The sequence below is a fragment of the Rana temporaria genome, chromosome 11 (assembly GCF_905171775.1).
Source record: "Rana temporaria chromosome 11, aRanTem1.1, whole genome shotgun sequence".
In the NCBI taxonomy this organism is placed as follows: domain Eukaryota; kingdom Metazoa; phylum Chordata; class Amphibia; order Anura; family Ranidae; genus Rana; species Rana temporaria.
This window is the reverse complement of record NC_053499.1, coordinates 110,102,287-110,114,503: the sequence shown is the minus strand read 5'-3', so window position 1 is coordinate 110,114,503 and position 12,217 is coordinate 110,102,287. Positions and strand designations below refer to the sequence as shown.

At 45.6% G+C, this 12,217-nt stretch overlaps 1 protein-coding gene and 2 long non-coding RNA genes across 3 annotated transcripts in view; 1 reads left to right on the top strand and 2 right to left on the bottom strand.

Moving 5' to 3' along the window:
* Nucleotides 1–12,217, bottom strand: part of PACS1 (phosphofurin acidic cluster sorting protein 1) — a 288,112-nt gene that overhangs the window by 57,122 nt on the left and 218,773 nt on the right. Inside the window, exon 19 of the mRNA XM_040328826.1 lies at nucleotides 2,172–2,214. Coding sequence (XP_040184760.1) covers nucleotides 2,172–2,214 — 43 coding nt within the window. The remainder of the gene's footprint in view (nucleotides 1–2,171; nucleotides 2,215–12,217) is intronic.
* On the bottom strand, nucleotides 3,800–4,581 carry LOC120917494. Its single transcript, XR_005744210.1, has 4 exons — nucleotides 4,413–4,581; nucleotides 4,248–4,294; nucleotides 3,927–4,114; nucleotides 3,800–3,839 (listed from the first exon to the last, which is right to left on the bottom strand). It is a non-coding gene; the product is annotated as an uncharacterized LOC120917494 (long non-coding RNA).
* Nucleotides 5,378–6,370, top strand: LOC120917495. The gene is made up of 4 exons (XR_005744211.1): nucleotides 5,378–5,757; nucleotides 5,876–5,922; nucleotides 6,056–6,243; nucleotides 6,331–6,370. It is a non-coding gene; the product is annotated as an uncharacterized LOC120917495 (long non-coding RNA).

Genomic DNA, 12,217 nt, shown 5'->3' with positions numbered 1-12,217 from the left:
GTGAATGTGGTATGAATGGACAGCAACATCATTGGGGCACAGTGGACTTGGGCTAAACCAATGTGAGGTGGATGTGGTGTGTGTGAGCTAGGGACCACAGTGGTGTGCATGCGTGCATTGTCCGTGTGCCATGATGAATGTGTGTGTTTAACGTGCAAAGATGCGTTCCACGAGGCAACTCCTGACTGCTGTTCCCTCAGCAGACAGGGTAGCCTCGGTTAGGGGGGGACCGTCTGGTTTGGGGGTCAGGTCATCGCATATGTCAATCTCCAGGTCCTTTCTCATGGCGTAGTTGTGCAGCACGCAACATGCACCACTGATCTGGCACACAAAGTTTGGGGAATACAACAGGGTCCCCCCGGACTTATCCAGGCATCGGAAACAGGACTTCAGGATGCCAAATGTGCGCTCCACCACTGCACGGGTGCGTATGTGTGCAGCATTGTATCTTTTCTTGCCTCTGGTTTGGGGATTCCGGTATGGAGTCAGGAGATGGGGCCCAAGTGCATAGGCAGAGTCACCTGGAAGGGAAAAGACAGGAGGATGTTAGTCATGCATGTGCCCCTTGTGATGTCTGCATCATGGGGTCGGACAGTCATGCCTGACTCCCATGTCACTCACCAACCAGCCAGCTGTCCCTGTACAAGTTCTGTTTGAATTCTGTTGGAATGTTGCTTTGACAGTATATGTAGCTGTCGTGGCTGGCCCCGGGGTGTTTGGCACGGACGTACCATATTATGCATCGGCTATCACCTGTACGTTGATGGAATGCCACTGCTTACGATTGCGGTATATGTGCTCTGTGGCACGGGGGGGGGGCTGTAGTGCCACATGTGTGCAATCAATGGCCCACACGGTGCGTGGGAATCCGGCAATTCTGTAGAAATCCTGCATTGCCTTCTGCCACAGATGCTCATGGGTGGGTTTAATGATGTGGTGGGACATGCGTGTGAGGATTGCGGGGACAACCTGGTGCACGCATCTGCTCATGGTGGATTGTGACATCCCAGACACGACTCCACTTGTACGTTGGTAAGATCCACTGGCGAGGAAATGGAGTGTTGCCAGTACCTTGTGGCTAATTCAAGGATTGCATCAGGGCTGAATCTGAAGATGCGATACACCTCCGATTCCCCCATGCCAAAGACGTTCATGCGCGTTCGGTATATCCTCTCCCGTGCCCTCCTCCATGCCTGTGGACGCAGTAGTGCTATGACCATGGCTGCCCATGGCATGTTGGCATACAGATGTGTTGTCCTGCAAGTGTGGTTGCTCAGCTCATCCGTAACGGTGCTGCTGCAGCTGCTCTCCAGCTGACCGGTGTAAGTCTGTTGCTGAGTTACACCTCCTTTATGAGGAATAACATTAGGCCAGAAGTACAACTTACGTGCACATCACGTAGCCTGCGCCAGGCGCAAGTACGTTCGTGAATTGCCGTATCTCCCTCATTTGCATATTTGAATATAAAATCAATGGGAGCTCCAGATGCGTCCAGGGTAAATATGCGCCCACGATACGCCTGCGTACGCAAGTTACGTTGGTCGGATGAAGCCCATTTTTAGGCGTATCTCGGTTTGTGGGCACGGCGCATAGATACGACGGCGCATATTTGCACTTACGTGGTGTATCTCGAGATACATCGGCGCAAGTGCTTTGTGAATCCGGGCCCCTCTGTTTTTCTTTCTTGGATAGAGTGGGAAAATGTCTGTCAGGTTTTTATTGCCATTAGTCAAACCACTGGGTAGATTTCTCTGGGGGGTCACCAGAGAAAGAAGGCCTAAAATAGCTGCAGACATAACCATTCAAAAAAAAAAAAAAAAAAAAAAAGTTTATTATTTTTGCTTTGTCTCCAATGGAGAGATTTCTCATCATACCCTGTCACTGGTACAGGATGGTAGGGGAAATCAGCAGAGTGTACAGACAGCATTAAAAACCAGACAGTAGTTTGAACCCCCTTTTTAAAACAAAATCTAAAAGGGATTTTACATTTATTCAGACTAAAACTTAAAAACATTTTTTTTTTTTTTCAGTAATCTTTCCTAAACTATAGATTATGCAACACTACTTCCTATATATAATTTTCAGTAGTGCTTTTAAAAATTAAGTGCTACCTGTTCCATGGGAACATAAACTGTAATAAGAAAAAAAATATATATATATATGCTACTTACTCCAACAAATGGGATAAACTTCTGATAGGAATCATCTTCCTGCCTGGGTAGAAAAAAAATACATTAAATGTCAGTACCAACAATCTGGATTACAGTATAGACAGACTCGGGACAGGTTTTAAAATCTTTCACCAACCTTTCTGTTTTGTGGATTTTTGCACATATCGAATTTGTATTACATAGACACCAGCTACTTGCAAAACATACATTGCTGATAGGGCTTAAAGAGGAAGATGTGTGGGTAATTCAGCTAGAAAAAGCAAAGAAAGCCTAGCAACTTTCCGAATGCATCCCTGGAAGTTTTAGGTCTCATGCACACGGGGCGTTAGAAAAACAAGCTGCAAAGTGACTACCAACGCCAGGAAAATGCAGCTGTAAAAAACGCACTTTTAGAAGCTTTTTGCATTGGCTTTAATGTAAGTTTAGCCACGGGAGATTTTAGCAGCATTTCTCTGGCTCTATTCAAAATTAATGGTTCCATATGAGAGCCCATTGATTTGAATAGAAGTCGCACCACAAGTCGGATCATGATGATCCGACTTGCAGTGCGGCTTGTGGGAAGATCTTGAAGGGAAACCCTCCAAAAAAGAAAAAAAATGGCGTGGGGTCCCCCCCCCCAAGAGCACACCAGGCACCCCCTCCTGGACCATACCAGGCCACATGCCCTCATCATTGGGGGGGGGGGGTTGCTTTGCTGCAGGGGGGCCCTGTGCCCCCACCCTATGTGAATGAGTATGGGGTACATTGTACCTATACCCATTCACCTAAAGGTTTTTAAAGTCATTTATTAGTCAGCTCCGGGGGTCTTCTTCTGACTTCTCCGCTCTCCGGGGGCCTTCTTTCGTCTCTGCGTTCTCCGGTGCCTTCTGCCGGGCTGCTCCGCTATCTTCTTGCAGCCATTTTACTAGCAGCGGCCAGCCCGGTCTTCCTCTGTTATCTTCTTCCCTCTTCTTTTCTTCCGATGTTGCCACAATGCTCCCTCCCGCTGTAATGCCGGGTGTGCGGCGTGCAATGATTTATATAGGCCTCTTATGATGTCACAGTCCCAGCATGCTCCGGGTGGTGACGACATAAGGGGACGGGGTAATTATGTCATCACCAACCGGAGCATGCTGGGACTGTGACATCATAAGAGGCCTATATAAATTGTTGTGCACCGCACACCCAGCATTACAGTGGGAGGGAGCGTTGTGGCAACATCGGAAGAAAAGAAGAAGGAAGAAGACGACGGAGGAAGATCGGGCTGGCTGGGCCTAGTAAAATAGCTGCAAGAAGATAGCGGAGCAGCCCGGCAGAAGGAAGAAGGCACCGGAGAGCAGGAGAAAGTATGAATAGAACATCTATTATGGTTTGGTCTCAAATAGTTGCCGACACCCCTGATGAACAGAAAAAAATGGAGGATCCCCCAGGGTGGGGCTTTTTAGGCAACAGTAGTACAAGTAGTCATGGTAGATACAAAATATATAATAGTTTAATAATAACAGGACGGTATCAAACAACGTTCAGTAAACGTATATAGTACAAAGGTTTAAAAACAACACATTAATGGGGTGTATTGGAAAAAAGGTAAAGAGTCCACAATATAAATACTGGGCCCAACGCGTTTCGGGTTTCCTTCTTCAGGGACCGAAGTATGTGTGGAGTCAGAAAGTGTAACAGACAACTTTTCTAGAAAACAAATAAATGACAATGTGTTGAAAATAATAACATACAGATGAAAAACATTAAACTGGTACAGATAAGAAAAAATCATACCACCCGAGAAGTTTCAACGGCTCAGCACACCCCTTAAAAGGACATCGCAATCGGGACGCATGGCAAGCCTCAGATGGTAAGGAGAGGAGTGAGGACTGGCATCTAATATCAATCACAGCGTAGCAAGACCTTTGGCCCGAAGTGTCACAGCGTAAAAGTTTATTGATTGTATATATATATATTTTTACCTGTCCAAAATATAAATAAGAGGACAGGATAATATCAACGGTGCCGCAGGCAACAAAAACTAAAAAGAACGCAAAAAAGGATCGCAAAAAAGAAAGCTGAACCAAGATTTTATATATGAGGCTAGAGACATACCTGTAATGACAAAAAGTGGCCAGAGAGGTCAGTAGAGGGATCGGAAGCTAACAAATAAATGAAAGAAATAAATCCCAGTTTAGAGATGTACAGAGTATAGGAAATGGCATGTAAAGCAATAGTATGGGGGTCAGGGTGGGAAACATGAAGGGACAAAGTACTTACATGGGAAGAAAACACAAGCAGTGTAGAGTGTGTACAGCTGCTGCAGCCATCCAGCAATGTCTGACATTGTGGGGCTGCTTGGCTTTTAAATAGGAGAGGGGGAGGAGTAAGGTGGGAGGGGTCTGTAAAGGAGCCTGCGTTGCTATGGGTCAGTGTGGAAAAGGGGGCATTGCCTCCAAGTGGGGAGAGGGGAGGGACAGGTAAGCCCTGCTCTCATCATGTGGGAGCCCGCACTAATGACGTGCAGGGAAAAAAAAAAAAAAAACATGGCAAGTGACCAGGAAGATCACCTGACACGGGGGTGGAGAATATGCAGAATAGTTGGTTGCATGTTGGAGAATAAGAAACGTATAATAAAGGGGGCATGACCATTACTAGTACAGGAGGAGAAGGGTATAAAAAGGGTCAGCTAGGGAAAAAGTAGTAAGAAGGATTGGAAATGCAAGATGCAAATAAATGTTTTTGTTATAGAGTGATTTGTAAACACGGTTGCTGCTCAATGCAAGCAGGGGTTTGTATATACAGTATCTTTATGTACAGGTATGCTCAGCCATAAAATTAAAGGGACAGCAATCTAAGAAGATGTTGTATTAAAAGGATATTATAATTATGCAAGAATGGGGACACGTGGGCCAAAAGGTCCAGGGGCAAAAAGGAAAAAACAGGGGCACGAAAAATGTCCACTGTGTGATCCAGGGATCACACAGTGGACATTTTTCGTGCCCCTGTTATAATATCCTTTTAATACAACATCTTCTTAGATTGCTGTCCCTTTAATTTTATGGCTGAGCATACCTGTACATAAAGATACTGTATATACAAACCCCTGCTTGCATTGAGCAGCAACCGTGCTTACAAATCACTCTATAACAAAAACATTTATTTGCATCTTGCATTTCCAATCCTTCTTACTACTTTTTCCCTAGCTGACCCTTTTTATACCCTTCTTCTCCTGTACTAGTAATGGTCATGCCCCCTTTATTATACGTTTCTTATTCTCCAACATGCAACCAACTATTCTGCATATTCTCCACCCCCGTGTCAGGTGATCTTCCTGGTCACTTGCCATGTTTTTTTTTTTTTTTTTTTTTTTTTCCCCTGCACGTCATTAGTGCGGGCTCCCACATGATGAGAGCAGGGCTTACCTGTCCCTCCCCTCTCCCCACTTGGAGGCAACGCCCCCTTTTCCACACTGACCCATAGCAACGCAGGCTCCTTTACAGACCCCTCCCACCTTACTCCTCCCCCTCTCCTATTTAAAAGCCAAGCAGCCCCACAATGTCAGACATTGCTGGATGGCTGCAGCAGCTGTACACACTCTACACTGCTTGTGTTTTCTTCCCATGTAAGTACTTTGTCCCTTCATGTTTCCCACCCTGACCCCCATACTATTGCTTTACATGCCATTTCCTATACTCTGTACATCTCTAAACTGGGATTTATTTCTTTCATTTATTTGTTAGCTTCCGATCCCTCTACTGACCTCTCTGGCCACTTTTTGTCATTACAGGTATGTCTCTAGCCTCATATATAAAATCTTGGTTCAGCTTTCTTTTTTGCGATCCTTTTTTGCGTTCTTTTTCGTTTTTGTTGCCTGCGGCACCGTTGATATTATCCTGTCCTCTTATTTATATTTTGGACAGGTAAAAATATATATATATACAATCAATAAACTTTTACGCTGTGACACTTCGGGCCAAAGGTCTTGCTACGCTGTGATTGATATTAGATGCCAGTCCTCACTCCTCTCCTTACCATCTGAGGCTTGCCATGCGTCCCGATTGCGATGTCCTTTTAAGGGGTGTGCTGAGCCGTTGAAACTTCTCGGGTGGTATGATTTTTTCTTATCTGTACCAGTTTAATGTTTTTCATCTGTATGTTATTATTTTCAACACATTGTCATTTATTTGTTTTCTAGAAAAGTTGTCTGTTACACTTTCTGACTCCACACATACTTCGGTCCCTGAAGAAGGAAACCCGAAACGCGTTGGGCCCAGTATTTATATTGTGGACTCTTTACCTTTTTTCCAATACACCCCATTAATGTGTTGTTTTTAAACCTTTGTACTATATACGTTTACTGAACGTTGTTTGATACCGTCCTGTTATTATTAAACTATTATATATTTTGTATCTACCATGACTACTTGTACTACTGTTGCCTAAAAAGCCCCACCCTGGGGGATCCTCCATTTTTTTCGGAGAGCAGGAGAAGAACCGGAGAGCGCGGAGGTGACACCAGAGAGCAGAAGAAGAGAGCGGAGAAGTCGAAAGAAGACCCCCAAAAAGCGGAGAAGTCGGAAGAAGACCACCGGAGCCGACTAATAAATGACTGCAAGTCGGATCCCCGTCGCTTCTATCTCGCTCGCTGTAATGTGTTTTTCCTATTGCAGCTAGCGCGACATGTACATCACCCTGTCGCCTAGAACCAGCGCAATGCGATCGCGCTGGAAACACATTCTCACGGGCAGGTACTGTAGCTCATCCCAGAACCCTACACTCTGTACAAAGCTCATCCCAGAACCCTACACTCTGTACAAAGCTCATCCCAGAACCCTACACTCTGTACAAAGCTCATCCCAGAACCCTACACTCTGTACATAATGCACTCCAAACCCTGCATGCCTTTATCCTTTTGTATGTATCCATGAGACTCTTGCTTGCGGAACAATAACAAAAGCATATCCCAAATACTGGAGGATTGATTGGACCAAGGTTGATTTATGGGAAAATAATAAAATATAGGGATGCACCGATATATCGGTGGCCGATACATATCGGCCGAAAATAGCAATTTTAGGGACAAGCCGAAACACATTTAAAATCGCCGATAATGACCGCCCTCCGTGGGCGGTACCATTTCGTCTAGGAGGGGGGCGCGTTTTTTTTTACAAATGCATTTGCGGCCGTTAGACAAGTACAGAGCGCGGGCAGCGGCAGTGGCACTGTACAAACTGTGTGCCGACTGCCGATCGCGCTCCACCGGAGTCCTCCTAGCCCCTCCTAGCTCCATTTCCTGATTTTTTTTTACTCCCCCCTATGGGGGAGTCTCTTGGTACAGTCCAGCGTCGTGCGCCGTGTGACGTCACGGCCGGAGGGGAGGGAGGACTCGGAGCGCTGTGTCGGAGCTGCCTGTGACACAGAGGAATCGAGCAGTGTGCTCCAAAAAAAAAGTAAGCACTAGCAAAACATAACCTGTTAGAACTTGAAATAAAATGAAATAAGGAACTTAGAACAAATGAAATCGCTGGATTGGGGGGGGGGGGGGTGGTTAATACTGACTGAGGTGACTGACCAGCACTTAATGAAAAAATGGCAGGTAAAAATAAAAATTATCTGCCATTTTTTCACAGTGGCACAGTGAGGCTGCAATTAATGTTTTTTTTGGTAGTCAGAGAAGGCAAGCATGGCTCAATAACACACAAACGTTTTTTTTAAACGTTTGTGTGTTATTGAGCCATGCTTGCCTTCTCTGTCTACCAAAAAAAACATTAATTGCAGCCTCACTGTGCCATCACATGCAGCCAGTGTGCCAACACACGTCGCCACTGTGCCCATCAAACGCAGCCACTGTGCCAACACACGTCGCCACTGTGCCCTTCAAACGCAGCCACTGTGCCCATCACATGCAGCCACTGTGCCCATCACACGCAGCCACTGTGCCCATCACACGCAGCCACTGTGCCCATCACATGCAGCCACTGTGCCCATCAAAAGCAGCCACTGTGCCCATCACACGCAGCCACTGTGCCCATCACACACAGCCACTGTGCCCATCACATGCAGCCACTGTGCCCATTTAAAAAAATGTAAATATGGGGGGGAGAAAAGTAATTTTCGGTTTCGGTATCGGTTTCGGATTGATTTTTTTTTTTATTTCGGTTTCGTTTCGGTTCTGAAATTTCCATTTCGGTGCATCCCTAATAAAATACATACATTTATGTGTGGTTATTTTATAACACAGGTTAAAAGGAACACTAAAGGCAAAGTTTTTTTTTTTTTTTTTAAATAACAAACATGTTATACTTACCTCCACTGTGCAGCTCGTTTTGCACAGTGTCCCCGAACGCTGTCTTCTGGGGTCCCTCGGCGGCTGTCTCGGCTCCTCCTCGCAAAAGCTTTCCACCTTCATGCGAGCAAGCTCGCATGGTGGAAAGCTTTTGCGAGCGCGCTCCCGTGATACTCGGCCCCGCCCCCCTGCGTGCCGCGTCATCCGCTGTGATTGACTGCAGCGCCAGCCAATGTATTTTTCCTGTATGACAACTGATGAACTAATCTAATCATGTATAGATAAGAGAGATTATATATATATATATATACACACACACACACACACACACACGCACACACACACACATTTATATATATATTATATATATATTTTTTTTAATTAAAGGAATTTTTTGAATAATTTATATGTAGACATAATTTTTTTATAGTATGCATCATGTGTGTAGATATAAATATATTCATTATGTGTTCTATATGTAGATGTATGAACTTGCATGTGCCTCTTGGTAAAGGTACATGTATATATGCCTCTCATTTAACACCGATATATATCCCCTCATTTCATATGACGTTTTTTGTCCCAGCTATATCCACCTGTCCGTCCCAGGCTCCACCTCCCACCTTTTACTTTATTAACCGGTGTTGTAAAATAACCACACATAATTCATATGCCTTTTATTATTTTCCCATAAATTAACCTTAGTCCAATCAATCCTCCAGTATTTGGCCATGTTATGCTGCTGCAGGGGGGTGTTTGGTGTGCTGGAGCCTGTTGGCCCACAAATGGCAGTGGCGCATAAATAACACTACGCCAGCAGGACCCTGTAGGCCTTTAGAAGGAGCTGCAAAATTGAAGAGAAGAAGCTGGGACAGCCGCACTGTGAGCTCATGAGCTATGAATAAGCACTGAAGCACAGTGCGAAACACGTTAGCCTTTTCCTGATTGTTTGCTGTGGCGTGTGATGTTCTGTGACCAGTTTTAATAACGTTTTTGGAGTGTGGCTGTCCCAGCTTCTTCTCTTCAATTTTGCATTAATTGCATTTCCGGCACCCACGGTTTGGATCCAGTGAGTAAAAGTTCCTTGGTTCATCTGAGCGGTTACTTTTCTTCTCATCTTTAGAAGGAGCTGATGACCTTAGAGAGCGTAGCCTGTTCCTCCTAGTCCTCTCTCTCTCGGTGCCTCCCCTGCATTCCACGCCAGCCCCGGCTGATTTCCTGATGGCCACAGGATAGACTGCCGCTGTCTTCTAAAAACACCTGCATACCCGTTAATGTGATGTATCAGAGACTGGACCGCACCGTGTGTTAAAGACACAGATGAGCCTTTTTAAACTACTTCCTGTAAGTGCATTGCTTGCTGAACAAATAAATATCGTCTTGCATATTACACTTATGTGGCGCTTCCTGTTTTTTTCCTCTTGTCAGGTTTGTATTAATGGTACAATGAGTGAACCCTATTCCTCCTCCGTATCCCACTTATTTGTGGTTTTCCTTGACCCATTACTGTTAACCACACAAAATAACCCGGATAACCATGAAATTCATATTTTAATGTATATACATAAAGTTGCAGCTTATGCTGAAGATATTCTATACACCGCAGCTGTTCATCTTCCTTCCAAATTTACTTCCATTTCCACAGGAAACTATTACAGAAAAAAAGACATGGAAAATGGTATGGCAGTGCAGAACACTAAGAAATGGCCTGCACTGGAAGGGGGTTAAACAATCAGGTCTTGAAGTAATTAATATGCCTTTAAAGCACTCCTACTTTACTAAAAAAGTTGGTCATTCTCCTTTCTGTAATAATGTTGGGCATTTCTTGTCTAGCAAATTGTTGTCAGCTGGACAGGAATTGATGGAAAACCTCTGTAAGGGAGTCTTTAACAGTAGTAACAACCACCCAATGGGGGTTGTAAAAAAAAGGAGCGTGGCTGTTTACTCCATCCACAGCCTGTACGCTCACGAAACCTGGTCGTACTCCGATGACGTCATCCCTCTCTGTCAGACATCTCCCTGTGTTCCAAGCCTCGTGCTGAGGACACGCTCCACCACAGCCTGCTGAACACCATCCAGCGATGTAGAGCCACCATCATAACAACTACCCAGGATGCATAGAGAAGGAGATCAAGTGATTGACTCTACCGAGGACAGCCCCACTATGGGATGTGACTCAATGCCTGCTTTTAACTTCATAAATGTGAGTGCATCTTAAAGCAGTAGTAAACCCACTGCTGTTTTTTTATTTTTCATACCTGAAAAGCAAAAGCCATAATGAGCTAGTACCTTGGAACGAGGTGTGGGGAACTTACCCGGTCCACGCAGAGGGAGATGTCATCTTGCCTCGGCGTGTCTTCCGGGTATCGCCGCTCCAGCGCTGTGAGTGGCTGGAGCGGCGATGTCGTCACTCTCGCGCATGCACGCGGCAGACTTCTTTCCGGCAAGGTCCGGCGGCTGATGGGCCTTAAGCCGAAGATCCCCGCTGCGCATGCGCAGCTGCAGTCAGCGGCGCATTGCGAGGGGAATATCTCCTAAACCGTACAGGTTTAGGATATATTCTTTATACCTACAGGTAAGCCTTATTATAGGTTTACCTGTAGGTAAAAATGATAGTACAGAGGTTACAACCACTTTAAGTAAAACATTACTGTACTGTACTGTACCCAGAGGTGCCTCTTCTCATTTCAGCACTGGGAACATGGTCTCTGTTCCACTGTGATGGCAGCCCTGAGTGTGGCTAATTCCCATTTAATTCATTCCTTCCTTCCTTTTGCGCCTCTTACTTGTATTATTAGGGGTTCTAACTAGAGTTGAGCGGACACCTGGATGTTCGGGTTCGGGTCCGAACCCAATCTTAAAAAAAAAAGTTTGGGTTCGGAACTCCGAACCCCATTGTAGTCAATGGGACACGGACTTTTAGAAAAAAAAAATGCGCGGAGGTCCCCGCAAATTCAATAACCAGACCCTTTAGGTCTGGTATGGATATTAAGGGGAACCCCGCCGTCAATTTAAAAAAAAAATGATGTGCCTTTTCACAAAGGAAGCGTAAAGTCTTGTAAAAAAAAACACACACACACACACACACCGTAGAATAAAGTCCTTTATTAATAAAAAAAAGAAAAAAAGAAAGAAAAAAACTCCAGCGGTGATAATCCACTCGTTCCCGGCTTCCTGCTTCAACGTTGTCCTGATCCTGCGATGGCTGCGGGTGATCTCCAGCGATGAGAAGATCCTGCGACGGCCGGGTGGTCTCCGCTCCAGCGATGAGAAGATCCATCCGGAGCGCAGCATCCCCGACCTCTTCCCACCGCTGGACACAGCCCAGCGAATGACGTGCTGGAGCTGTGACATTACTTATATAGAGGCAGGGCCACCCGTCACGTGACCCCGCACCCTCTGCTACGTCACTGGGGAGACCCATAGTGTTCCCTCTTCCTGGGCTTCCCCAGTGACGTAGCAGAGGGTACGTCAGAGGGTGCGGGGTCACGTGACGGGTGGCCCTGCCTCCTCTATATAAGTAATGTCACAGCTTCAGCCGCTCATTCGCTGGGCTTTTTTTTTTTTATTAATAAAGGACTTTATTCTACGGTGTGTGTGTGTGTGTGTGTGTGTGTGTGTTTTTTTTACAAGACTTTACACTTCCTTTGTGAAATGGTAGGGGTACATTACCATTTCACACGGGGGGGGGGGTTAGGATCTGGGGGTCCCCTTTGTTAAAGGGGTCTTCCAGATTCTGATAAGCCTCCCACCCGCATACCCCCACAACCACCGGGCAAGGGTTGTGGGGATGAGA